This window comes from Phallusia mammillata, chromosome 1, assembly GCF_965637545.1.
Source record: "Phallusia mammillata chromosome 1, kaPhaMamm4.hap1.1, whole genome shotgun sequence".
NCBI classification, from domain to species: Eukaryota; Metazoa; Chordata; class Ascidiacea; order Phlebobranchia; family Ascidiidae; genus Phallusia; species Phallusia mammillata.
This window is the reverse complement of record NC_137252.1, coordinates 29121823-29149743: the sequence shown is the minus strand read 5'-3', so window position 1 is coordinate 29149743 and position 27921 is coordinate 29121823. Positions and strand designations below refer to the sequence as shown.

Below are 27921 nucleotides of genomic sequence, written 5' to 3'. Positions count from 1 at the left end.
AGATTAGTTCTTTGTAGTACAGAAGATGATCCACTCGACGAAAGCATTTTTATTTACGCATCGAAAGAATTGTACAGTTCATATTGCACACGCTTTCAATCTTTGAAAAAAAATCTGCAAGGCTTTTAAATACGGCCAACTCAACTCGCCAATAAGCATAGGTTGAATATTGTCCATTCCTTGGCTATGTTGGTTCCGATAACAATTAGAAGGTTTTCGCGGAAATTTTGACGTGCAATGGTGCGTATGCAAATGTCACTACGCGAACAGATATATATGCTTATGTATTTCAGAATAATTAGGGAAACATTACATTTCAATGTATACATTGTTGCAAATTTTCACATGTTACTCCGGCATGCCACCTGCTGTCAAAACACACATGTGAATCATCTACACTAGGTGGTGCTGTATGTTACGTTTTTCGCAACCAGAACATTCAGGAAGTACGTTAATTTGATGTTGGAAAATAGGAAAAAGTTTAACACACTTGAAAAATACTAAGACTGATGTTATTGTACAAGATATTTCAAATAAGTTTCAAAAATGACAATTAAATTTAAATAGTCAAGCACCATTTAACTGACCAAAATGATGAACTTTTGGTTTCAGCTTACCAGGATTGGATTTCAAACAAGGTAACAATTTAAATTTTTTTTGTTTATTTCAAATATTGTCATTAAAAATGTGGCAGTTGCAATGTTTGACCAAAAGACACATTGCTGAAAACTTACAATTTAACAAAATATTAAATCCAACCCCAACTTGGTTAAGTTTATTTAAAGGTAAAAAAATACATTTAAAGTTTTATGCAGAGCACAGTTACTACGAAAGATATCTGACAAAGAACACATGTTTGGACAATAAAATATGCAGTTACTATTGTCAGTTTTAGTACTGCAATTTTAAGTGGTAAATTTCGAATAGCAATAAAAGCAAAAGCATAGAATATGTTTAAGGTCAGTGACAATGAGGAGATTTTAATTTGGACTTCTCAAGCCAAGTTGTTTTATATTTATATGTCTGAAATAAAAATACTTTCTAATGTCAAATCAACCAAATTACTTCAAACAAACTCTTATTGCAGAGTCAAACATTTCTGGAAAATACTGAACATACGTTTTGTCTACCATGTTGCATATTTGGTAAAGTTTGTCGTCAGTACTTTATGTAATATTACACCAGTTTGATGAAAAAAATTACCAACTAACACATTACTTTTGTTTTTCAAAAAGCAACATCAATTGCATTCTGTACTTAATCCCCTTTGGGACAAAAAATAAATTCCTTTACTGTCATTGCCTTTAAATAAAAGTAAGATATCTTTGCTGTCATACAAAAATATAGAAACACAAAAGCTAGCAAAAAAATCTACACAGGATAAAACTATTGTCACAGAAACTCTACGCCTTCATATTTATAATTGTTTGAAACCACTTGGTCCGGTAACAAAACTTCTCCATCCACTGTAAATGCAGTTATAAATGATTTTGTCTTTCCTTTTACCTCCTCTGTTTTAAGAGCCAGAATAATTCGATCTTGTGTGCCAGGAATAAATTTGAAGGAAGAAAATCCCCGAGTAAGGGTCTCCAGCTTGCCTAAAAACACAAGGTAACAACAACCGTTTTAAAAGAAGTACCAAAATATAATGCTCTTTTCTAACTGCATGCTTGTCCACATATAGTAAGCATACAACAAAACGCATCTGCTTAAATACTAGTCTATGACCACAGCATAAACAACTAATGAAGTGCACTGTGTACTTTGGGAGGTATACCTAGACCATTGTTTCTTAACATTTTTTACCCTGTGACCCCCTTTAGAGGTTTTCTAACACAATGCAACCCCCACCAGTATGTGTTCATACATTTACTAACAAACGTCGCATAGAAAAACCCTTAAAGTTGGTTATGGCTCATGTCATCATAAATCTTTTTAAACTATTTCATGTTATTTTTGTCAAAAAAGGCAAAGATAACAATCATACAGAAGTATATAATTACAAATGCAGTTGTTAATCAAACTGCCATGCTAGTTTCTATGCTAAACAGAAGTCACAGGAAAAGTTTTTGATGACAGATAAAATCATCCCTAATTGGGTTGCGTCTTCACAACCCCTTTAATAGTGCTTGGTGATCCCCAGGTTGAGAAACACTGACCTAGACAAACGACAAACTATAAGATCACACGACTTACCAACTCTAATAAGTTTTATATCTGAGAAGTCTTCAGAGCATTTAAAGAGGAGATTGGTAGCTCTATACTCATCTAAGTCCTCGTCATACTTCTCATGACTTGCCCTCCTTGGAAGAAAGAACCAGGACTTGTGTACATCGCTCCAGACAGCACTTTCATGAATGATGTAGCCTGAAAACATATAGATACACAGGGTTTTTTTAAGGTTTGGTTTGGGTGACCGCTAAGTAGTTTTAAGAGACCGCAAGTGTTTCATTTAAATACCAAAAAATAGCCATATTTGCTTATTTGGGAAACCGCTGGAGAAATTTGGGGGATCGTTTCGGTCCCCCAAAACACTGTGATACATACAAAAATACTACTTCACATTGGTAAAAAAACAAACAGTTTTTAGGAGTGATGTATGAAATGCTCATTCACACCAGAATACAAAAGCAACTTGTGCAACTGTTATGTGATAAACTATTCAAAAGAGAACTTTAGCAACAAGGAACCATATTAACACTCAAAATGCCAGATTTAATGGTGTTGCAGGATGTCTGTGACAGCAGTTGCAGAAAGAAAAATGTTAAACATTTCCTCAGGATAAAACACCACAAACATATGTGAGAAATGTTTCCAAATTTGATGTCAGCTGTACATTTTTCACATATAGGTGTGCAATAGCATTCTTTATGGCTAACATGTGAAACGTTTCATTAACACTTCATAACAGAAAATTTTTTTCCAAACCTGGTGATTCACATCCCGCCACCTTTTGCATTGCTTTGTAATTTGGGACCCAGTTGAAGTGAGAAACAGAGCCCTAAAACAGATGAATAATATAATATATTATTACAAGGGCGATTATTTTTTGACTTGTCAAAAAAAAAATTGTCAAAATTGTTAGAATAGGTCAAAAATTGTCAAAGTTGTTTACAAAGTCAAATTTTTTTACAAAGTTGAAATTGTTTACAAACTGCATTAACTTTCATTTTGCACCTTGTAGCCTACTTTATACTGTTGTAAATGGCCCATTGTCTACTTATTGTGAATCAAAAACCATCAATAAAGTGAGTGAAATAATTAGGTTGATATGGCGTGATGCTCAATACACCTCAAAGTGTGCAAAATTTTGGTAGGTCCCAAGTCATTTTACGGCAGCTGCAGGCTAGGTGTAGCTCTTGCAGTTTTTTGGCAGTGATTTTTAATTAGCTCATTTCCCTTTTCAGAATAGGCTACGCATGTTCAGATTTTTGCCCTTCTGTTAGACTTTTGTACATTCTTTCGCTCTAGTCATATTAGCCTACAGCCATATTTTAACTTTTTGTACAATAATGCGCAATTTAACAACTTGAATTCTTCATAGGTCAAAATTTTGTCAAAAAAAAGTTTTTTAATGTCAAAATTTTTCGTTTTTTAGGTCAAAAAATGATCGCCCTAATTATTACCAACAGATTGTAAGGCTGCAACAGTGGCATGAAATATGTACAATTATTACTGAGCGCATGACATTACAGTTCAGTGTCACATGTGCCACACTATTCTTTTTGGCAATCAGGCACTGCATATTTTTTGATCAGGGGTGCACAACCATTTAGCTATTACAGCTAGACCATAGGTTTTTGTTTATCAATGGCCCCTAAAGTGCTCTTGTTTTTGTTTAAATTTTCCAGCCTTGTAGAAATGTAACTTTTCACATAAATTCACATCTACCCAAGCGTAAAAGTATAGGTTTGTGTCTGACTTTATCCATAGTTTGAAACTTTGCAACTAGCAATTCATTCTAAAGTACTGATAAAGTCACTGTCTTTATTGTCACGCATTAAGTTGTCTGCTTTTCTTCAAAAATAGTTAGTTAATTTATCACTTAAGGTAATTCTTAACAATTAACCACTGTCAAGAAAACTTCCGGGTTTGAACAAAGGGTAAACTGGATCTTTTAATTTGGGATCAGATTTAGTTAATTTTTTTGCATATACAAGGTATTGTGTGTTGCATTCTATGTCTGTAGTGTCTATACAAGATAAATGATCATTTAATAAGAAACACAATGCTTAAACCAAAATAGCCAAGTTCCACAATCCAATCCTAACCCTGATGTAATCAAAACAAACAACAACTCTTGTTATAATCAGAAAATGCATTAATTAAAAAAAAGTTCACCAACAGTGTGTTGTTAATATGACAACAGACTTTATTTTATTGGGGGGAAAATTGGGGGAAATGCAGGACTAAAATTACACAAACACTTGCTGTTTTGGTGCGTTCCTGACAGTAACACTAAGGCATTAGAGTTAGGACACAAAATATATTGTTTGCTTTGGGCGTCCTGCGTAGCTCATTAGATAAGACCAGGCAGTTAAATTTTTGCACCCACACAGCAAACATGACATTTCATAAAAGATTTGAGGTACTTTACAGCCATAAGATTACTCTGGTATTATTTTTTGTCTAAGTGTGTGTCCTTTACCATAGTTATTGTACATTGTTGAGGTATGAGATGTTTGAAAACAGAGACACAACACATAAACTTGTTTGAAACTTACATCTTTATCCACAGTCTTAATCCATTGTGGGTTATTATGAAGTACTTCACCAGTTGCTGTTGTCCACTCTTTGCCAAGTCCACCCACAAACAATTTCTCATCTTTTATTGCCATCCATTCGCCCTTGAAACCTGCCAAATACACCAGTGTTTTTAACAGTTGAAATTTTTTGTTTGGTACCTGCCATATCTATGTTATGCTCGGTCTAAATTGTAAACGCATTTTGTTTGAGTAAAAATTAGTTTAAAGTAGTGATGGAATTCTCACCATTTCACTATTCAAATTTATAAATCGTTGATTAAGGTGAACAACAACATAGTTATGGTTTAAGTACTATTGAACTAAACCAATATAGACAATGGCAGTTTGCAAATTTATCTAACCTTTGGTTTGTTTTCCATCACCATCAGATAAAATCACCCAAGGTGCAACTTTGTTGGTTAAAATTTGATAGATGATACCAGTCCGATCATCTACACTGTAAACCTTTGCATTAAACACAGCCAACTCTGAAAGCTCCATTCCGCGGCCCCTATAAAAAAATTACCATTATTGCTTTGCGTTAATATTACCAAAGTAACTTTTCCCTTGCATTTGATGTGTAATTAGAAAGAATGTGTTGTGTTTTTTATGGTTATGTCTGACAAGTAGCCTTGGAGGTATACAACCTTCTGTTTATTGTCAACAGTCATACTTTCTTTAATACAGTACACTCACCCATTAGCATATCCAGATACCAATTGAGTTGCATCCTGGTCACCACCATTCCATTTGATAGAGATTGACAAGGTTTTGTTATTAAATGATAAAGTAGCATATTTTAGCAAGCTATGCCAACTATTTGACTTGCCACTTGCTGAAAAATAAGAGTATAGTTGAACAATTTGGCTCATTTGATCAGTTAATTCAGTTTATTACACCATTTTTTCTGTGCCAAAGAATTTAAACAGCACACAGGCATGTAAGTTAGAAATTATTTCTCTATCGTTTACAAACCTTTGGATTCTGTATCCATGTCTGTGATTAAACCAATCCTGTAATGTGAATCTGCTCCTGTCCTAACTGGTTTTGTTAAAGGATAGGTGCGATTGTAGGACATTAATTTTCTGTTTTGCGCAAATTGGTGAACTGTAAGACAATAAACGTAACAGTTTGAAAAACAAAAAAATATGTATAGAACAGTTCGTGTTGTTTTAAGACAAAAGATATCACACCCATTCAGGAGTAGGTAATAGGTTTTGTATATATATATATATATATATATATATAAAAGAAAAGACAGATTCACAGAAATAAGAACCAAAACAGGGGCATGTATGTTTGACACAGATTTTAATATTTGATGATTTTGTGCTTGAGCAATGCATTGCCAATTCTTTAAATTTTAATCATCATTTTTTGTGATGCAAACACTGCACTGATTCGTTTAGAATGCAAAATACAATAAAACTGTCAAATCAAACACAAGACCCAAGTTCTGAATGATATGTCACAAATAAATAACATATGACATACAATTCTTATTTTATTTGCAAATTTGGATTTAATCCAGTTAATACTGATTCAAAGGTTGATTGCTTATTAAGGTTTTGACTAAACCTGGTGTTTGGTAAAATAGCTGAAAATTTATTACCTTTGTTATTTACTAAGCCGGATCGTAGAAAAGGACTTTGTACTTCTTCTTTTGTGTCAGAAACGAGATTGTAAAACAGAACAAGACAAACAATTGTAAAAAGCGCAGCAATAATTGGTTTCTTTTTCAGGGTTATCACCCCTTTTCTTCCTCCAACTGAAAAATATTTAACAGATACAGTTAAAGCACACATATGTATTAGATGACCGCAGGTACTTTTATATTTTTCTCTGTGTATTGTCAATGTCACATCTAAGTGATCTATGTTTTACTAGCTATAAGTACTAAACAAATTTGTTGGAAGTGTTTGGGCCAGATGTGCTAAACTCCTTGAAACCAAAAGGGTCAGTCAACATGTCAGTTATATATATGTGTGTGTTGTGTTTTTGCAAGTGTAACCATTTCCTTGAAAAACATAATTACATGACATAGCAGCATAGTTTTGGACTTGAAAAAACAGAAAAGTTTGCAACCATTCGACCAATCAAACCGGTAGTTTTTAATGCATCACAAGATTACCTTGGGACAAAACTGGGACATCAATATTTTTTCTCCAGTCGCTGGTTCCACTGGAGTCATGGACACCAAGTGACGAAAAACTCACACTCTTGTACATCTCGTCTCTTTTTTCCATTAAAATGAACTCGCCATAATAATTACTATTAAGTATTTAACAAACAAATATTTACAAACACTGCCACTATAAAACTGGCAACAAGGCAGGGTGTTGATTCTAAAATATATACAAAAGGTTGAGATTTGACATGAGGTTTTGAGAATCACATTGGGATTAAATAGTTAGTTGTTACATTCAGTCATATTGCGAACAATACAAAAATGACAGAACTCAATCAAACAATTTAAAAACTATTTGGGTCACACAACTTTTTGCCCTATGACTGAAAAATACATTACATTTTAAACAACGGCATTTGCATCAATTATATTTGAGCTATAGCTATCGTTTTACCAGCTTTTTTCACTATTTTTTTGGAATGAAAACATGATTCAACACAAAAGAAATGGACCTCCCTTGTCAGCACAAATGATTTTTTACCTTTGTAGTTTGTACTTTGGTTTCCTTACTTTCTATAATACACATATGCCAAACAATTAACACTTAGTACTGTGCACCACTCATATAAACGAATAATTATTTATCACATCCAATCTCAAAACACTAATACGTTTAGTTTTTTAAAACACAAAAGCTTTCGCTTTTGCCGTGACGTAAAACTTACACTGACGTGGTCCAGTGATTGCCAAAGTACGTCACAATTAACCTTTACCCCCATGCATAAAAATCATGGTATAATATATTTTTTTAAGTTCTGTCCACTCCACTGATCAGTGGTTCTGTCCCCAATTTAGTGTATTTAGCTTTTTTACTCCAAAAATGCTTCATCTTATTTTTAATATTTACGGATAAAATATACTTTAAAAATAGTTACTAGAGCTAATCCTCGTTTACGATTCAAAAAAACATCACGGTGTTTCATTACTTGTTGTGGTAATACAACCGGCGCATATAAACTGCTAGGATTTGAAGTATAACACCTTTCATTTGCCAAGCGTAGCTTACCATGACTTGCTATTTTGTGACGTTTTTGTTTCAAAGTGCCTCATAAAAGTTGTCAGAGATATGAACCTTTCCAGCGGCAGAGATAACATGGAAGTCGCGACCCACGAAATCCCACAATGCAGTGTTTCATAACGGAACGGAACGTTATACCGGAACGAAATAAATAATTTATGGCTCAAATACCGGAACGAAATACCAAAATAAAAAATTTTCAAAATACCGGAACGGAACGAAATACCGCTATTTTTTATTCCGGTGTTTCGTTCTAGACATTTGACATAAAAAAGCCGATAGGATGTAATAAAAATTCAGGCTCCTACAATTTACATCCGTTTGACCATCATTGACAAATGTTATGTGACGTAACAACTACCGACAATAATTATTGTGTGTTGCAACTTTCTTTCTTTTTATGCTTAATAGTTGTGAAGACCAGAAAGAAATGTTCTTTTGTTAAGACCGAAATACCGAAAAAATACCGTTATAAATTTATTTCGGTCAGACCGGAACGAAATGAAAATATCGGTCCGGAACGAAATACCGAAATAAATAATTTGCTCAGAACGAATAACGTTATTTGGTTTCGTTCCGTTTCGGTATGAAACACTGCCACAATGTAAAAATTTATAGTCCAAAACACTTTATCGACCAACATGGTAGCTCTGTCGGTATATTGTATGACAAAATTGGCACTAAACGATTTATATCAGAAGAATATAGTACGAGATAGTAGGCTACTGCCGTCATTGGGCCTATCTTGACAAATTCATCGTGGCAATAGTTCACAGAAGTCATATTTTTCAGTCGGTTCTGTCATATTTTTAAATATGACAGAAGTCATATTTTTCAGCCGGTTCTTACAAAAAGTCCATTGACGGTAACCAGTAGGCTACTGCTAACCGGTTCGCTGATCTCATAATATTTCGTGAGACGGATAGAACCGGTGCGCACTGAATTTGGGTAATTTTTATCGTGGTAATTATACATGGTGAGACCAAATACATCGTGACAGCTGCTTTTTCGTGGTAGTTTCATCGTATACCAATTACATATCGCAATTTTTATTGTGGTAATTTCATGGTTGCAATTAGGCTACATCGCAGTTTCACCGTCTTCTCTTACCCTTCGATTCGCGGTTCGAATGAAACGCGCTCCTGTTACCAAGCAAAATAATTACTTCATAAAGCGTTTTCCGTTTTGTCAGGGTGGTGCCCAATGTGCGTTGTTGTGTAAATAAACTGTTTAATTAGAATTTTGATTTGTCTGCGGATAATATTAAGAGCAGGTTCTGGTTTTAAAATGGTAAGAATCCGAATCACTTTTGTTCTAATTTTGCTGAAACAAATTTCCACTGGCCAACCACAAAACGAAAGCTATTTAGTCTGCAAACCGATTGGGAATTTGTTTAATCAAAATGCTTCACCAAGTGAGAACACCAAAAGAATAGTACAAGGACCACCTGGACGGCCAGGAAAAAAGGGTCCGCCAGGTCCAATTGGCCCAGCTGGACCCGTTGGTCCGCAACCCGAACTTGATTGGAGTGTTCTGGATGAACGAATAAAAGCAAAAATTGAAGGTAGGCAATGTATTACTAAAACAGCTATAGAAGCAATTTTAATTTTCAATGTTCTGATAGTTTCAGCCAGTGGTTTCCAACCAGTGGGGAATTTTGTAATTTGTTGGGGATTTGTGTCACAGTATTAGTCTCTCACTGGTTGTCTGTGATATGTGTTATTGTTGCATATGCCACATATGAGCTGAGAAAAAGAAAGTTCTCGTATAATCGATTTAAGCTTATTATGGAGAGTTTAATTTATGTTCTAAGAATTCAATTAAAAATGTTAATGTAAACGATATTTTAGCAAACTAAAATTGCAGGGGGGGAATTAGATTTGAACAGTTCAAGTTTAGTTTATTTGCACTTAAATTGAACTAAAATAAGTTAGTTTGTAACCAGTGGCGTAGCAGACACTTGGCGGTTCTGGCTCTGCGCCAGGGGCGGCAGGCTGCAAGGGGGCGGCAAAATGACTTAAGATGACACTTCTGAATAAAAGTCAATATTGGGCAGGAACTTGGCCGAACGGTCTGGCGCGCCCTGACCCACATACAGACATAAAAAACCCTGATCGGGATTCATCCCCGGGAGAGTCCTGGGTTCGAACCCCGTGAAAAAAAAAAAAAAAAAAAAAAAAGTCAATATTTTTCAAAAATCGTTTTTTGTTCTTATAATAAAGGAAATTTTATCAGGATTCTGAATCGGTAGGCCTTTTTTCATAATGCAAGCCTTTCGTTTTTCACAGCTCAAAATGATAAAGTCGTATTTACGCTCTACCATGAATTATGATCGGCTATCAGCTGTATCGATTCTTTCTATAGAAAGAGATTACGTTCAAAAACTTGATTTCGAAGATATTATCGCTGATTTTGCTGCGGCGAAAGCTCGAAAAGTTCAATTTTGAGGCGGCTATTGATCTTTTATTTGCCTAAACCTAATACATTTGTTCTCCATCTTTTGTCTTTTATTTTTGGCCTTAACGCTGAGACAGTGAGCCTTCTTTCTCGAGCAATATAGAACTTCTGAGACGCGGCACATTATTTGTAATTATTATTGAAAGATTGCTTGAACATGAAACTCTTTCAAAACTTGCTGCAGTCTACTTAGGGCGACATTTTCAACGAAAGCCAGAGGCGGCAGCATATGCTCCTACGCCACTGATTGTAACCCAAAAGATTGTGCGTGCGGATATCGACTAAAAAGGTGCACAGCAGGACAAAAAATGTTGGGAACCACTGGTTTAAGCATTTTCTAAACTGATTTTAGTGATTTACATATCTGTTGCTTGTCTGAGTAGAAGCCCATCCCCGCCTCAACGAGTGACGACCTCAAGCATACTTTTCCTGTTGGTTCACAGTTCGCAGTTAACAATATACGCCTGTTAAAATAAGCCAACTTTTAAACAAGTTTAACAGGTACTTTTTGGTTGCAACATTACTTTGAAATGCAGTCTACTTAAAAATCCGCATTATGTGTCATCGGTCACACCAGAGTTGTAAGGGGTCCGAACTCGAAGGTACAAGCCCGATGCCCGGCCCGAATCGTTTTTGACAAGCCCGTTTAGGCCCGAAAGTTTGTTTGACATACCTCTACATAAAATCTACTAAATGCACTACCGTACAGAATATAATTAAAAACAGCGTTTTAGGGCTGCAGGTGAAGTCCAGCAACTAGCTGGGCTACTTAGTTGAGTAATTTTATCCGAAAAAAACGCACGAGAAAAGTCCGGCCCAAACCAAGCTCATTTGTTTACCAAAACCTAGGCCCGACTTACAATTCTGTGTAAATCGTTTTGTCTTTTGACTAAAACTAGTGTTTTCATTTCAAAGAACGGTTAAACTGCAGTGGATTTGTGGACCGCGGCTACTGCTATCGCTTGCTCTACACCACGGCCAACCGAACGCCACATAAAGGAGGCAAGCAAGGAGCTATTTCCATGTGCTCCTTCCATGGTGGCGAACTAGTTGACATTGACAGCAAAGAACTATATGATAAGATATACAAGTACGTTCAAGAAGCCTGGATGGGGTACATAGATATGCCCAACCTTGATTATGTTGATATCTGGTTGGCTTCTGTTTACCAGGTAGGCCTGTGTTAGATTTAAACCAAACAAGACGTGTGGTAAAACGCAACAATCTGTAAAATTTTAAGAGTGGAAAAGCTGTAAGCTCAACGGGTGGAGAGGTATATGTGGAATGGTATCCAAACCACCCACTCCCATCGCTGCAGGCACTGACAATGGCTGTTGCTACGCGACCAACAAGAACAGCAGTGGGGTATTGGAATCTGGCAGAAACAAGCGGCGACCCTGTCCCATTTTGCCGTTTCAAGCAGTAGACAACGGTCATGCAGCGCTTTTCATTGTATCAAAGCACCAAATATGCACCCATACACCAACATGGCTGTAACTTTAGCATTAACCTTCTTAACTATATCACATCTTTGGGTTACAGTTACAGTGTTTACATTGCAGCAAATGAAACTGTTTATTTTACATACTATGGAACAAACAAGGGCTTTTATTAAATTAGACGTAAAATTCAGTGTTTTCGCCTTCTTTTGCCCTTTCCATGTTTGACAAACAATTTTGATTGTTTTGCACCAAATGCAGCTGTTTCCTCTGAATCACTTATCTCATCACGTCCCTTCCTCTTCTCCTTTTTGGCATTTTGTTGTTCCTTCATTTCTGTCCTGGCAAATCTTTGTGCCTCACATACACGCTCCTGTAACACTTTGACCTGTAATGAGAAATAAAGAGCTCATTTGGACCATATTCCTGAAATGGTGAAAAGTCAAGTGCCAGTGAGAAAAAGATCTATTCGACTTGTAATAAGACACAAAGATCTAGCTACTAGTTCAATTCTGCAGAAATACGATAAGTTGAAACTGCTGGTGAGATGAATTTAACCTACCTCGTCATGTTGCATTTCATATGCCGGTAATTTCTTACCGATAAGTTCCTCGATGCGCTGGTACAACTCAACATCATACTGAGTTACAAATGTTATAGCTTTCCCAAAGCGGCCAGCACGTGCCGTTCTACCAACTCTATGAATATAATCCTTAGACCGGGTTGGCACATCTAGGTTAATTACAACATCTACATGCGGAATGTCTAAACCACGACTTGCAACGTCTGTGGCAACCAAAATGGACCTAGTTGCACTTTTAAATTTATTAAGAGCTCCTAGTCGCTTGGGCTGTGACATTTGACCATGCAAAGGCACTGCTGAGATACCCAGGTTCCGAAGCATTAGTGCAGTTCGTTGTGCATTGGCACAAGTACTACAAAACACAATCATAGCATTTCCAGCAAGCTCATTGATAACTGCAGTAAGGTAGCAGTCTTTATCTTTCGCTGGTATAAATAAGAAGTACTGTAGCAGTTTGTCCACTGTATGGTATTTACTGTTCACGGCACACTTAACAGGTTTACTCAAGGCAGCTCTTTGGAGCTTTTTCACTTTTCCAGTCATAGTGGCAGAAAACAGAAATGTGTTTCTCTCTCTTGGAATGACTTTCAAAATTTTGTCCAACTCTGACTCAAAATCCATATTTAAGATTCGATCTGCCTCATCCAGTACAAGATACTTTAAAGACCTCAGTGTAAAACCTTTGGTCTTTTCCAAATGATCAACAAGCCGGCCAGGTGTTGCTACAATAACATGTGGCTTCTTTGCCAAAATTATGGCCTGACCCATCATATCAACTCCACCGACAACAACTGACGTTTTAATACCGATTGCAGATCCAAGTGCTTTAAACTGCTCTTCAATTTGAAAAGCAAGTTCTCTGGTTGGCGTCAAAACCAAGGCGAACAACCTTTGTGGTTTATCTAAAAGTGCTTGCAGAATTGGAAGACAAAAAGCACCTGTTTTTCCAGACCCTGTTTCAGCTAGTCCTATCACATCATTTCCTTTTAATGCAACAGGGATAGCCTCTTGTTGGATTTTGGAGGGAGTTTTCCATCCAAGTTCAGCACATGTTTGACATAGAACTTCTGTGACTCCAAGAGATTCAAAGGTGACATCGTCCTCATTTTTAAGCAGTTCTGATACATCTTCATCACCTTCCTTGTTGTTTGGATGGGATGTGTTATCTTTTGTACTATCCTCACTCATTTTTTTCGCATAAATCTAGGAGTTTTTAAAATTAAATAATTGATATTAGTCAAACTCAACAATAGCTTTTCAATAAAATATAAAAACAAATTTTGTGCAAGTTTAGATGACTCCTACAATATAGTAATATGAAAATGCTAGTCAAAAAAAAACTTTGACTGAAAACAGCATGGATTTGGTTTATAAAAACATGCATGCAAAGAAGATTAGCAGCTTATAAAGTATGTTATGTTAGTGACTTAGTGGTATCATTGAGACCTTTTCTCTTGCAGTAAAAATGCACTCCATCGCGATACAATGTTGGACTAAACCTACAGTTGTGAATCATCAGCATACAAAAACTTTATATCCTCGGTGACGAGTGACGTGTAAACTGACAACCTATGTTAAATATCTTTTGTTGAAGCTAAATATTACAAAATTGTCACAAATCGCTGCTTGTACAGATACTCTAGTTAAGAACGTTTAATTAGTCCAAATTGTGACTAAACGAATTTTTCTAAACCAAATAAAACCAGCAAACATTAACAATACAACAGGCCTGCAAAATTTTCTGCAAAGCCCATGCTGATCACGTGTGATGGTGTTTCGCTCATCCAAAAGAATGTATTTTATTTTTACAAAGTCACATTTTTGTCTGCTTTTTACTTATTTGTTTTTTTAATGAAGGTATTTAAATCAAATTCATTTCCTGGGTATATAAATAAATCCTTACATATATATACATATATTATATTTAATTGACACATAAATATTTTTCGTTACTGCACATGAGCAATATCGATGAATGATGATGGTATAAGTAAGTAAAATGACCGACTTGCAAAAGCATGTTACTTAATTAATCAAACAATGGCGAAAAAAACATTCAGTGACAAAATTGTTTATGTTGTTTACAACGCCCTGAAATAAAAAGCAATGTACGAGTAAATTTGTTCGGCAAGGCCTTCAGGCCGAAACACCGGGTTGACACAGCTAGCCAGGTTTGGATAAACTATTTCAAAGTTTGTTGTGTCAGTGTTAAGACAAATCCGACACCATCGGATAAACTATAGTTTTATTTTTAGATTTTTACGGAATGGAAATCTGTTGTTTTGTGCGCTAATTTGTTGTCGTTAGCGTCACCTGGTGATATGGGTGGGTGTGTTTGCTTGCTGCTGCGAGAGTTGTGTACTTCGTGGTGTGAGTTCCTGGAAAACTTTTTTATGCAGTTACTGCTTACAAGTTTCGACTTTATTTTGTAGCAAGCAAAAGTAACGTACAGTAACTGTTATCAAATATATAGTTGGTTATTAAAAAAGCGAACATTTAGTATACTTGTAGCATATTTAGGCCCGTATTTTGAATTGAGGTCTGTTATGTGTTGCTGCGTTTTGTAATTTTCGTTGTGTTGTAAAATGTTGTCAGATTCGTAAGCATTTGGTTCGTTTTATGTATCATCCGGCCCGCGAGGTCATTTCATCCGGCCCGCGACCACATTTTTTGGTTTGTCAAATCGCATTGATAACTTTGTAACATTTAAAAATTAATCTACTTCAAGTTTTCCTGTCGCGATATGTACAATTGTTATTACCTTGTTTTATGGGATTATAACGCCCAGGATTGACCCAAAGCCAGTTTGTTACGTCACAAACAAGACTACAAGTGTTAATTGTGCGCAAACAATTGCTTTCTTTGGTCACTTGTGACGTAATATACAAGCACTGCTTGTAAGATGAGACTAACTTTACAATTTAATAGTCGCATCACCAGATTTTTAATGGGATTATAGAAAGACCATATCCTGGCGCCCCTATCAAAATGGCCTTGCGGGCTAAGTTCGGAAAGACGGCGCTAGGGCATGTAAACTATGCGGCCCGCGCGAATTATTATTAAACTTATCCGGCCCGCAGTGAAAAAAGTTTGGTGACCCCTGTTCTAATTGAAAGCAGTTTCCAGTTATGTTGATTAATGTTAGGTCAGAAATGTAAATTTTATACGGTTTACAAAGTTTTTTAAATTGATACATACTGTTTAAATGCACAAAAACATGGCACTTTATAACTTGAAAAATGTGTACTTCAAAATATGGCTTACATCTAAAAATGGAACCCACTTGTTTTGTTTGTCATACAATCCGACTTGGTCATACCTAAACTTCCTATATTTTGTTAGTATCCATGCAAAACAGTGGCTTAATGGGACATGAATGTGTTTAAGTAAGTGGGTTAGGTCCACTTTGTGATTTCCAAAAATTAGGCTACTTTTGAAGGTGATATTTTATATTGTTCTACTCAATATTTTCTCTCTGAACGGCAAACTTTAAATATGTGGACCAATTTTCTGTTATACAAAATATATTTCTGTCCATGTTCAGCTTTGAAATTACCAAAAACATCAAATACTTTGATGTTTAGAGTTTAAATTAGTGATGATTAGATAAAGCAATGCCTGATTGTTTAATGCTAATTTTGCTATTGAGATGTTGGACCACATAAACCAGCAAGGACATATTTTCTACCAAAAACTATTTTAACACAATCTTAAGTCTGTGATCCATATGACCAACAGGAACATGCAACAAATTGCCATTGTTTGTAAAAAAAAATTACAGTGGTTCTTAGTTCTAACAAAGTATTTTGGTAAAATATAGACCATTAAAATACAACCACCATTATCACATTTTGAAGCTTGGTGGTAAATTTTTTTTTATCAAAAAAGCATTTAAAGATGCAGCAGCTACAATATGAACATTTTTCCAATTGGTGGTGCAATAATGGGCCAAGTAAAAGTAAAATGACTACACTATGACAAAATATTTTTTTACAATCATTATACAGCCATGTATATATACATTTAGTTAAAAAAGCACCTATCACTTTGTTTGTTGTCTGTAATCCTGTGCATAATTCTGCAAAAAATGCTGTTAAATCAGAAATTGATATTGTTGATGTAAAAAGCAAGTGACATCTTGATATTGACAACATATATTTGCTTGTAGTTGTTATTTTATGACTTGCACTTATGTTAGTCTGGTATGTAATTTAATGAGAGGACATCAATCAATGTCAAAGAAAAGTGAACAAAATGTTTTAATATGTCAAATTGGTTTTATGGTGTCCCTCAATAAAAGTCTCATGTGTTGCAATAGAAACTTGGTGTAACAAACCATGTTTCAAACTTTTTGTACAATAAAATATATTTTAATTTTAATGACTCAAGTTATATGCATTTAAATGTATAAATGCCCCAGGCAAGAGGCAAACTATCTTATGTATTAATTTCCATGCTTAAATATCCTTTTCTTTTTTTCTCCAATATTGTACTGAATTTATTTTAAGAGTGACAACCAGTGCTCAAGTAAGTAACACGGAACCACTTTACCCAGCCAAGCTACACACCTTATTGCACAATGTTTGCTTTACTCAAGTGTGGGGGATATACAGTCACGATTATGTACAAACAGTAAAATGGGTTTTCATTAAGCTATAGAGTATATTGGTGGCATAATTTTACTGATCATTAACCACACAGAAATCAGGTGTTTGTTTTGGATGGTGTGGTTGGCTTTCAGCTTTTTTAAACCTGCCTTCTCTGCAAGTTTTACTGTAATGGAGTTACTTCAAGGGCTCTCTTGTCAGTTTTAAAATGTCACACACTAATTGTACTATTTTCTTTAGTAAGTTTGACTGATTTTTTTTACTGTAATGCCTTTGTGTTAATCCTAAGATGTAGCTTTGGGTAATGGATATATAAAAAAGTTCTTAAATCAATTTGTTAATATAGATGGCACAGAAAAAAGAAAAGTTAATTATATTTTGCCTGCAACCCTATTTGTTTTACCCCTGTTTTAGCGCAATATGAAATGTTCTAACATTTTAATTATTTTGTGCTGCTATTTTTACTGAAACTTTAATCAACAAGCTATATATATATATATATATATATATATATATATATTACTGTGTCATGTTGTGTCAAAGTTTAGTACTAGAAAAAAAACTTTTACTCATTCTGCATATCTGTTAGAAAGGAATTTGTGAATCGTGCGAATTGGTGTAACTGGTGACACCACCTTATTACAATTGATGAGCACTGAAATAACAGATCTGTTTGTGGCGGGTTACTTCCACGGTGGGGTACCTGTTTGTGGATTGTGGTGGGGAAAGAGGTTTAGTCAGTGGTATGGAAAACCACTAGCTTTTATAAGCAATGGTGATAAATGTGTGTGGTGGCCTGGTGTTTGCCACAAAACTTCTTTTTTCCCACCCAATACCATTCATGTTTTTCACAACAACAACAACAACAACTTATAGTAACTGGTGTGAGTCTTTTAGGGCTAAACTAAGTTACATAACAATTTGTTGTGTGTTTGTGTGGCATTATGCTACTTAACGCCTGTCATTGAGATCAAGATCATGACACACTGGTTTTACATTATATTGGTGAGTCATGGTGCAGGCGTATTTACATGCTATGAAAGTATGAACAAATTTAGTTAGTCATCAATCAAGAAACCATAAAAGTTAGAGCAGTACACAAACAAGACTTTTTTGTTGGAGTTATGAGTTTTAACTTTGCCATCATATTTCGTTCAGTAAAAGTTTGTTCATCGATTAAGTAGATTTCACTTTTTGCAGAGTTGCAGTTAAACAGTTTATAGGTGTGTTAGTTTAGCCAATTTAGTTTGATTACCTTAATCATCAGCTATGGATTTTGGCCATATATTTGTTGCTTACAAAAGCATTGCCCAATTGTGGCATCGGACAGATTGGTAAGGTGTGGTTGTTCTGCTCCCAATAAACTGGAATGCCGCAAGGGGCTACATTAGCACATACAGCCAACCTCTAGCATCAGCTGCACTGATAAGACCTTATGGGTTGTCTGCAGCTTATTTAATGCTTGTTGATCAAATCGTTTGTTTTTTACTCTTCTAGGTATCTTTTGATTGTTTAATGTTAGGGTTTTGGTGACAAATAGTGGGGAAACACAACCCCTGGTCATAAGCGAATTGTGTCACCTTTGTATGGGTTGCTGATGGGACAGAAGTGCTCCAAGATGCCGTTCGACTGCAGTTGGTGCTTCTTCAGTGATGCCAACAAAACAAAAAGCAACAAAATAGACAAGGACTTAGCAAGGGAAAAGCTTTACTATAAACGACAGGTTGGTCAACATTTCCATGTGCATCACTAACCTCAACAATTGAAAAAAAATTAAAGTTAAACTCTGGATTGGGGTCATTCCAAACAATACAAATCATTTTTGCATACCCAAGTAATTTGCATACTTGTGTGTAAGGTATATATATATAAATACATAAACATCCAAAAAACATTGCCTCAAAAGCTTACAGTTTTAGGCATACAATACCTTTATTATTTATTGTTTTAAAAATAAGTTTAAAATGTACCTCAACTCACAAATTTACATGAAAATACACCTTCAGGCCTGAAAATTTTATTCAAAAAAGTGTACAAAAGTGTATCATAACTTTAAATCTGACTCACATCACATGTTTGTTTCCATAAACGGCTCTGCTTATGTATGTCATATTGTAGTGCAAGCTGCTTATGGCTTTTCAGATCATGCTATGAAGCATCATGACTAATAAGTGGATATATTTTGCAGGTCAAACTCTTGCTTCTGGGTGCCGGCGAAAGTGGAAAAAGCACATTTCTCAAGCAGATGAGGATACTTCATGGGCAAGGCTATGATGAAAAGGCCTTGCTGGCATTCCGTGCAACGATATACAGCAACATTGTCAAAGGCATGAAGGTAGTAATATGGTTATTTGATCAATGTTTTGCTTATAATTTTGCTATTTGCACACCAAATGGACAATTTTACTTCATTTTCTGTTTTACTTCATTAGGTATATACATTACTTATTGACCTAATAAATGTCAGAAATGTACCAACTCAAAAAACAATAAAAAATCATTTTAAAAATAGTTTTGCATTAAGCTTGAATGTAATTATTGTGTAAAGCAAGCGCCATTTTCCTTTGTGGGGTAAAAAGTACATAACATAAGCAATCAATAGCAAAACTGCTTTTGCCAATTTGATAGTTGTGGTTTGGCCGTCATGCATTGCATCATCACATATTTGTGGCTCAAGCTTGAGTTCAGAGGAAACATGCAATCCAATATCAACCTTAATTAATTGGTCTCATTTGTGGCCCTTAAAGGACCAAGTAATCAAGAATTTGGTACCATTCAACTGCATGGTGAAGCCTAGCAATGTTATTTTTTGTGCACCAAAGTTTGCTTATTAAAAGCACATTGAAAAATGATTTTTTCCATTAAACCTCTAAAAGTTACTATTAGGCTATGTTAAATAGTTTTTCTTAGGTGTGTAATTATTACATCATTTTTTTGAGTAAGATCCCAAAATAAGATTGGCCAGTTTACCCCATATATGTTTGTATATATGCAAAGAATGGTGCACATAAGTTAACATATTTTGTAAACCTCAGAAAATATGTACAAATTTGTTGTGCTTTCAATCCATTAGTTGTGCATAGTGTTGCAGTGTTTTATGTTGAAACACAACATAGACTTGTTTCACTTTACCAGGTCCTATGTTGTAATGTAAACCATTTTGCACACCGAGCAGTCAAGTGTTTCATGAGTATACATTTTGAGAATAGACAAAGGGACTCTATTTTTCACGAATTCTAGTTTTTAGTTGATGCACCTTGTTGAACTCATAGTAATACAAATACATATTCAAACAAACACACACACAAATTTTTTTGAGCAAAAATGCTTATATGTGTATAAATTGAACATGTAGTTAAAATTATTAAATTATGTCCAAATTTATCTAAACCATTTGACTGGATTTTTGTTTACCAAACGCTACAAACTTATGTGGTATGTATATATATACATGTTGTTCGTATAGCATGTGATGCAAATATCTCCATGTATAAATATGTATTAAACACTTGTTTTTTTATATCAGTTTGTTTTTATGTATGGAGCACTGACATATAAATTTGCACTGAAGTGTCCTGCAAAATGCAAATTTGTTTCAACCTAACTGGTCACGAAGGGCAATCGTACACGGTTCAGAAAAAATTGTTGCAATTCGCAATACAGATGGCCTTATTTCCTTAGGTGCTTGTTGATGCCAGGGACAAGCTGAGAATATCTTGGGAGGATGACAACCGAAGTGAACAAGCCAACTATGTTATGACCTTCGATCGCAGTGCGAATCTTGACGTCAATAGCTTCCTCGAGTATGTACCTCATATCATGGAGTTATGGAAAGATGATGGAATTCGGAGTGCTTACGACAGAAGAAGAGAATTTCAATTGGTAGGAATGTGGAGATTTTGTCCTTGGATATGTACCTTGAACTTTTCATAAATATTTTACTGCTAAATGCAAAGATAACTGTTTCACGGAAAAACTTGTGTATGGTGCTGTGCCAATCCAGTTGTTCGGACCTTACTATTTTAAGCGCAATTCCCACAGCTGCTCCATGTGACCATTTTTTGCAATGCACCACCTTTCCAACTGTTCATAAACCAATTTTGGTTATATTTTTGTGTCAGTTCTTTTACTTAAAAAATAGAAAGGATGATTTAAATACTCATATGCTATGCTAAGTTGTGTGGACATATAATCAAAGTGATTTTTGCTCAGTTATAAAAATGTTTAAAACTTCTTACAACTTACAACCACATTATCTATGTCAACTAAAGCCATTAATTTGCAGGGTGAATCCGTCCGATATTTCTTAGAAAATTTGGATCGTATCGGAAAGTCTGTAAGTTGTCAATATCTTTAAGTTCTGTATAGGACAATCTACCAAATATCGGGATTTTTTAGGATTATGTGCCAACCATGCAAGATATTCTTTTATCGCGACAAGCAACCAAAGGCATTCAGGAATACATGTTTGAAATAAGAAGGATTCCTTTCCGATTCTTTGATGTCGGGGGCCAGAGAAGTCAAAGACAGGTGATTATTCCTTACATTGCAACAAAAACTATGCACCAGATTGTGATGCTCAGTGATTTTTAAACTGTCTGAACCCCCTACCCACTGGGCGTGTTAGGGGGTTCAGAGAATGCATATGCAATTGCAAGGCACATGAATATATACACCTCATTGCTCTGAAGCAGCCCAGTTGTTTCAGTGGCCAAAACGTCAGCAAAAACTACCACTGCCCTAAAACAATGAGTATTTCTGTCTAGCACCACACCGGTTGAACAATAACTTTGTTAAAAGGAATATATCCGTTAGAATTGTGGCGGAAAATTTTGTAGTATATCACTTTGATTATGGGGAAATGTTTTCAAAATACCGACTATTTCTAACATGAGAAATCCAAAGTTTATAAGTTGGTGCCAGTGTATCAGTTTTAACCATCATCGAGTTTTTTTGTTCATGTGGAACAGTTTTGAGGGATGATAGATAAAATAAGGGTGGGATGCATAAAAAAGAAACACCAACACAGACAATTAGGCATCTGTACATAAGTAAAGTTTAAACTTTTTTATTTTTTTGGCAGAAATGGTTTCAATGTTTCGAAGATGTCACCTCAATTTTATTTCTCGCATCCTCATCGGAGTTTGACCAAGTCCTTATGGAAGATAGAAGGACGAATAGATTACAAGTAAGTTTCATGATATTTAAGTGTAAAAAACTCATCAAATAATTTACATTTTACTTATATGACGTTGGTATTTACTGGCTGCTGCCAAAGTTTATGTATAAACTGGTTTGTGGTTTCCAATTGACAATGACTTTTATATAATGTGGTTGATTTGCTGTTTAAACTGGCATTGAAGTTAGATGACATCACTTGGACTTTTGACCCTGTAACTGCTTTGCATAGATGTCATGCATCACTTAATGGTGTTATTGAACAAGTTTGTTTGTACAAAATTCTATTGTATTGTTTAATTTCTTTGACAAGTGTAAAGGTGCTTTTTTTGTATCAAGTGACTTCACATCATGCAAATTAGTTAGAAAAATGTACTCGGCTAAAGTGAGACATCTGATGTTACCTTACTCTTACTTTTGGAAAGCCAAACCTATTTTGGCAGTGTTGTAAAAATCGTGGTACTGCAATGCACATTTCAATTCATACCATGAAACATGCAACTTATTTTAGTCCACCAGTATCTTAATACTCAAAACCTTTGCTTGTCTAAGTCCAGTGTTTTTTTTTCTGCAGGAATCCCTTGACATTTTTGAAGTGATTGTAAACAACAGTTACTTTGTCAATGTTTCAATTATCCTCTTTCTCAACAAGACTGACCTTCTTGAGGAGAAAGTTCGACACGAAGTGTTACTCTCTGATTACTTCCCAGATTTCGAAGGCGACCCGCGAAGTTTATCAGATGTGCAAAATTACCTTGTCTACAGGTGTAAATTTTTTCCTGAACTTGTGATTAAAAAAGTGATTAGGCCTTCCAAAATTTATTCGATTAGGCCTCCCAATTAATAACAGCAAAATCCATTTTTTGTTCATAATGTAAACAATTGAGAGTGTGCTTGGAATATCTTTTTGAATTTGGCATCATCACAGGTGGTTTTGATGATTGATTCAATCTGATTCAATCAACTTTTTTCCACAAACTAACTGACTTAAAGTTTCATATGTTTACCATCTACTTTTTCATTGGTGGCATATGGCCACAGGTTTTGAGCGTTTCTTCAAAAAAGGGGGGCTAAGGGGTATATGAATGGTTGGTAATCGCTTTGGACTATACAAAGTTCTCAAAACCATCTTGGAAAAATATGTTTATGCGTTATGTCAGCATACTAAACGATTTATTTAAATTTTTCACTGCAACAGTTATCTAATGTAAATTTTATGTTGAAGGTTCGAATCCCAGCGCCGCGACCGCAGCAAGCCATTTTTCCATCACTTCACGATGGCGATCGACACCAACAACATCCGTTTCGTGTTTAACGCTGTCAAAGACACGATCCTACACGAGAACCTTCATCAATTGATGCTTCAGTGAATTGCGCCATGACGCAATAGCGGAAGGACTCTGTGACGTCATAGCGCGGTCACCCTGGGACGCGAGAACGGGCCGACGCGCGTCACCCGACGTTTGTGACGTCACAAGGCAAGCGCTGTGACAACGACAGACCTGCCTCAGGCGCGCGGGGTGAGAGTATGTATTATGCCTAGCAGTATTTTCGTTTAAATCGTTCGACACACAACGGAGGGTGGAATGGATGGAATCATTTCATATTCGCGAAGGCACAACTGCCTTTTGCCCGCCCGTTTTTTCGCCTGTTTTTCATTTCTTTTTTGACCAACGTGTTGTTTTTTCCCAACGCAATACTAGTAGGTTCCTTTTAATTTTGCTTGATGCTTCCTCGAGCCGCAATGCTTTTTTGTTTCCCGTTTGTTTGTTGATTAATCCACCGACCGGAACTGCTTGTTTTTTTTTCTAATTTCAATCCGTAGGTAGGAAAGACCTGTAACGCTCTGACCAAGTGACTGAACATTCCAGCATTATTTTGCCATCAGTAAATTTAACCAATGAGAAGTTCTGTTTTGGGTCGTGATTCGAAAACATTCGTCACAACACTTTATGCAAACCGTTTCTTGAAATAACTTAGCCATTGTGATGCCACAAAAGATGTCAGGCTCGGTTTAAACATACGGGTTTTGTTGGTTTGACGTAAAATCTCGGGTCTCGCACCATTCTTGTTGCGTTTCGCATCACGTCACGCATCCATGACGTCATACACTCTCGTTGTCACGTGAGCGTGCCATCTGTGCCGAGACGACGTGACTATAAATAGGCCCGAAGAACAATAAGCCGAAACTTTAGTCCTTTGAAGTGAGATGATTGATCGGAAACGCTTTACTTCGTGGAAAGTAGGCCTGCTTTTTTGCGTTTTCACACAAAGGGGCTTTTCTGCTTACGCACAACGTTAACGCATGTTGATTTAATCCAAATTAGCGTTAATATTGCTAATGACTGAAACCTATAAGCACAAATATTATTCATTCGTAAAAAGCCATATATCATTTAACCTTGTCTTAGAGAATAACGAGCTGACCTTGGCTTCTAATTCACCTTTTGACTTCCAGCATATCCAAACCGCGGCGTACACGTCATAGCCACGTCATCGACCCCCGTTTCTCCCCTTGAAGCCGCGCGTGCCGAAATGCCACACGTCGAATTGCGACCCACAGTGACGTAATAATTACGGTTGTAACCCGTTTCCGATTTCGTTTAATTGAGGGACTCGGGGTGCGCTATATTTAGGGTGGCCCATTTTGAACCGTTGTTCACGTGCCTACGAGTAAAGCATTTTCGGCCAGTCAATGCGTCGTTATTTAGCTACACAGTACACCAAAGTGAATTTCAGTCCCCTAAAAACCTTATCAAAAATTGCCACTGCCAAAATTGAAATCCGGGTCTTTGTCAAAAAATATTGTTGTAATTTAAAAACACATGTGGTTGTTTTGCCAACTGTTATTGCTCACTGGTGCTTTTTTCTATCCCTTTTCCATTTGGCAACAGTGTGATGGCTGTGAGAAATAGTGAATGTTTTACGCGGACCAAAAGCAGTCCAGCATATTAGTACAACCATGTTTTTCATGTGAACACTTTAGGTCATGGAATTTGCGTTGCAAAATTTCGGTATTCATTTACTTTGGAAAGTAAATACCAGACATGTTGGAAATTAACAATCCTGCCAAATCACTTATCAAACATACCTAACTCAGTAATATACATTGGACACGGTTTTCAAAAAGTATTTGTTTGATTTTTACACATTCGTGTGAACATTCCTAAGTGCCTTCGTTCATTAAGGCAAAGAGTTGCATTTACTATTTTCCTATTTGTCAAAAGTTGTTGGCAGTTTATTTTTTTGGCCGTTTAGAAGTTGCATTTTGTGTAGCAATCATATGCGTATCACCAGGTCGCCTTGGAAACCGTGAATTCAGCGAAACTCACCCTCGTGATACAGGCTTATTTGTCTACTGTAGCAAACCGTGAAAGCAACGCACTCTAAAAGCGTTAAAATACATTTTAACGCCTAGTTGTGAACACCACTACATATTCACAAAAAGCCACATTTCATTTTCTCCTCTTGTATGAATATTAGATAAACTGAAGTTATACCTTTTGACATAACTTAATGCCATTGCAGGTATAGTTACATTAAACCTCGCCTAAACCGGATCTTTGCCTAATTCGAAAATAACTTACATACAAATGATTTGTTATGTGGTAAGGTTTTAACTGATCGACATCTGTTAATCCGGATTTTTACCTAATCCGGACATTTTTTTGTTCCAAACGGGTCCGGATGAACTGAGGTTAACTGTATTGACGCAAACCCCATTTTATAGCAAATTATATTGTACTCGGGTAAAATGTTCTTCCAATCAGATTTTATAGATAACCTCACGAGAATTTCATGCACTTATATATTCACGCCTTACAACAATCACAGCGTTTTCCCTTCTTAGTACCAAACTGTCAATCTTTCATTTTTCAGTCCGTCTGTTGTTGGCAGTCAATTATATCCACGCCGCTTCGACACCAAGGTGTCTTTCGGCAATAAGTGACAAAGATGTATTCGCGCCGATGTCATGTCTTTTTTGTGTTTCGCGCAAGCCTTTGGATTTTTGCTTTCTCTTATGCTGCCATTACCGAAATTACTGTCTTCGTGTTGCTTTGGTTTGTTGCGTATACCTGTGCCCTCTCAAGAACAACACTTTATCGCAGCTAAAAGCGGAAAACAAATCATACGCATATTTAAAATGCCAAACACTTTTTTCTACTTGCTCACCAAATACCACTTTAAACTGTATATTTGGAGTAAGCGTTAAAATATCAAAATTTAACACTGACCTTTGGGAAAAAAATTAAAATATCTTGTAAACATGGTAATGCCACAATCCCCTATTCGATGCAAGTTTCCAAAGTTTATCCATATGTTTTTTATTGTTTGATATGCACTTTCTTTCAGAAGAAAACATCATTACGTGACTGTAGGGGCGCAGTACAGTTTTGCTTCTTGAATATACAAGTTTCATACATTTAATACATTACAAGTGATTCCACTCTAGGCTATTGCAAGTGACCCTGAATTCATGCGGATCTGCTTATCCTATTTAACACTGTTCGAGAATCCAGTTACATTGCAGTTTTGTTGCATATAACATTCCCTTGGCGTTGCAGTGGCGCTTTATGGCACTATCAAATCCATTCTGTTCATTCGTGTGGTTGTTATCTGTTAGTGTTTCTAATCTAAACGAAGATAATTGTTTTCCGAGATATTTGCAAAAGCAACCGAAGTTTTAATGTTATGCTTTCTGTCCTTTGTATTTAAACAAACGTTTATGTGTCATAGTACTTTTTGCAGTGCATGTTGTAGTATGGCTACACTATCTAACACACTACAACTACCAGTAGATTCATAGACTACAGTTCTCAACCCCTCAGCATGTAAAGTGTTGTGCCACTATTCAGTATGGTTTTGCAAAGCGTGTTGCAAGTTTCTTTCCATTTGTTTTTGTTTCGTGCCATTATTAACTCGTTAGTATCTTGTCCGCTTTTGTAACCAGCGTTTTCTCATGTTAATGATCTTCTATATTTTTCTCAGAAATTATGTGTTTTTTTGCCTGTTTTTACGAAAATTTGTTGCGCGTTTTTTACGTTTGTTGGCCTTCTGGTTTCTGTCCACTTCTGCAGCGCCATCTAGCGAGCAGTCGTTTTTGTACATATAAATAAATTTAATCAACTGATAGGTGTGGTAGTTGTTGGTCAGGTGGTTGCAGTGAGAGGTAATACATGTAAAGAAAACGTTGCATATTTCTGCTTGCGCAAATTGACAATGTTAACGTATTTATACCGCAAAAATTAAGCTGTATTGTGTGTGGGCACAGCGAGCACATACAACATTGCTTACAATATTCCTCAGTGTAGCCAACGCATGGATCGCCTGTAGGTTTGTCCAAAAATTTGAAAATTTTGGCCCGTTTCCTGCAATAAAACATGCAACATGACAAAGTAGGACCCACTTTAAAGGGCCCCGGCAGCGGCGATGTGACTTTTTCTACATTTAAGATATTTAGAATTGCCAAAAATCAGGGATTCCGAATCACTAATTTTTTTTGTCCTATGATTTCTCGTTTTCGAGATATTCAATCAAACAATGAGCTCTCGAGCGACACCTTGGTTTGATATGTAGCAGCGATTGTTACGTCACCTCGTACCAACTTCTAACAATGGCGTTGGTCAGCTGTTGTTTTCATTGCTTGTTTTAGCTTTGATGCGTATGTTTTTTTATTGTTTACAACTGATAAAATTAACGTAGCAT

General features: G+C 35.9%; 4 protein-coding genes across 4 annotated transcripts; 2 read left to right on the top strand and 2 right to left on the bottom strand.

Annotated features, from left to right (window-relative positions):
* Nucleotides 1-29: 29 nt before the first annotated feature.
* On the bottom strand, nt 30-7116 carry LOC145224005 (soluble calcium-activated nucleotidase 1-like). Its single transcript, XM_080090422.1, has 9 exons — nt 6877-7116; nt 6358-6513; nt 5721-5852; nt 5442-5580; nt 5108-5256; nt 4725-4855; nt 2929-3001; nt 2197-2367; nt 30-1598 (listed from the first exon to the last, which is right to left on the bottom strand). The coding sequence occupies exons 1-9, from the start codon at nt 6989-6991 to the stop codon at nt 1393-1395; spliced, it is 1272 nt and encodes a 423-aa protein (XP_079946548.1). The 5' UTR covers nt 6992-7116; the 3' UTR covers nt 30-1392.
* A 2060-nt stretch (nt 7117-9176) lies between these two features.
* Nucleotides 9177-12270, top strand: LOC145224016 (uncharacterized). Its single transcript, XM_080090434.1, has 3 exons — nt 9177-9515; nt 11324-11580; nt 11649-12270. Exons 1-3 carry the CDS (start codon nt 9239-9241, stop codon nt 11832-11834), a joined length of 720 nt encoding a protein of 239 aa, XP_079946560.1. The 5' UTR covers nt 9177-9238; the 3' UTR covers nt 11835-12270.
* LOC145223996 (putative ATP-dependent RNA helicase DDX47) lies at nt 11965-14137 on the bottom strand. The gene is made up of 3 exons (XM_080090413.1): nt 13877-14137; nt 12410-13633; nt 11965-12235 (listed from the first exon to the last, which is right to left on the bottom strand). The coding sequence occupies exons 1-3, from the start codon at nt 13904-13906 to the stop codon at nt 12038-12040; spliced, it is 1452 nt and encodes a 483-aa protein (XP_079946539.1). The 5' UTR covers nt 13907-14137; the 3' UTR covers nt 11965-12037.
* A 4373-nt stretch (nt 14138-18510) lies between these two features.
* On the top strand, nt 18511-27346 carry LOC145228643 (guanine nucleotide-binding protein subunit alpha-13-like). Its single transcript, XM_080093834.1, has 8 exons — nt 18511-18760; nt 19226-19372; nt 20719-20919; nt 21323-21373; nt 21436-21567; nt 22121-22225; nt 22790-22980; nt 23441-27346. Exons 1-8 carry the CDS (start codon nt 18635-18637, stop codon nt 23583-23585), a joined length of 1098 nt encoding a protein of 365 aa, XP_079949960.1. The 5' UTR covers nt 18511-18634; the 3' UTR covers nt 23586-27346.
* Nucleotides 27347-27921: the final 575 nt, after the last annotated feature.

Coding starts and splice junctions, on each gene's coding strand:
- LOC145223996 (XM_080090413.1), bottom strand. CDS start 13,906: ATGGAGTGCATTTTTACTGCAAGAGAAAAG. Junction 13,634..13,876: donor TTTTTACTGCAAGAGAAAAG/GTCTCAATGATA, acceptor AAAAACTCCTAG/ATTTATGCGAAAAAAATGAG. Junction 12,236..12,409: donor ATGAAATGCAACATGACGAG/GTAGGTTAAATT, acceptor TTCTCATTACAG/GTCAAAGTGTTACAGGAGCG.
- LOC145224005 (XM_080090422.1), bottom strand. CDS start 6,991: ATGGAAAAAAGAGACGAGATGTACAAGAGTGTGAGTTTTTCGTCACTT. Junction 3,002..4,724: donor TTAAGACTGTGGATAAAGAT/GTAAGTTTCAAA, acceptor CATCTGTTTTAG/GGCTCTGTTTCTCACTTCAA. Junction 1,599..2,196: donor TATAAAACTTATTAGAGTTG/GTAAGTCGTGTG, acceptor TTGTGTTTTTAG/GCAAGCTGGAGACCCTTACT.
- LOC145224016 (XM_080090434.1), top strand. CDS start 9,239: ATGGTAAGAATCCGAATCACTTTTGTTCTAATTTTGCTGAAACAAATT. Junction 9,516..11,323: donor AATAAAAGCAAAAATTGAAG/GTAGGCAATGTA, acceptor TTCATTTCAAAG/AACGGTTAAACTGCAGTGGA. Junction 11,581..11,648: donor GGTTGGCTTCTGTTTACCAG/GTAGGCCTGTGT, acceptor TAAAATTTTAAG/AGTGGAAAAGCTGTAAGCTC.
- LOC145228643 (XM_080093834.1), top strand. CDS start 18,635: ATGGGACAGAAGTGCTCCAAGATGCCGTTCGACTGCAGTTGGTGCTTC. Junction 19,373..20,718: donor ACATTGTCAAAGGCATGAAG/GTAGTAATATGG, acceptor TTATTTCCTTAG/GTGCTTGTTGATGCCAGGGA. Junction 22,226..22,789: donor GAAGGACGAATAGATTACAA/GTAAGTTTCATG, acceptor TTTTTTCTGCAG/GAATCCCTTGACATTTTTGA.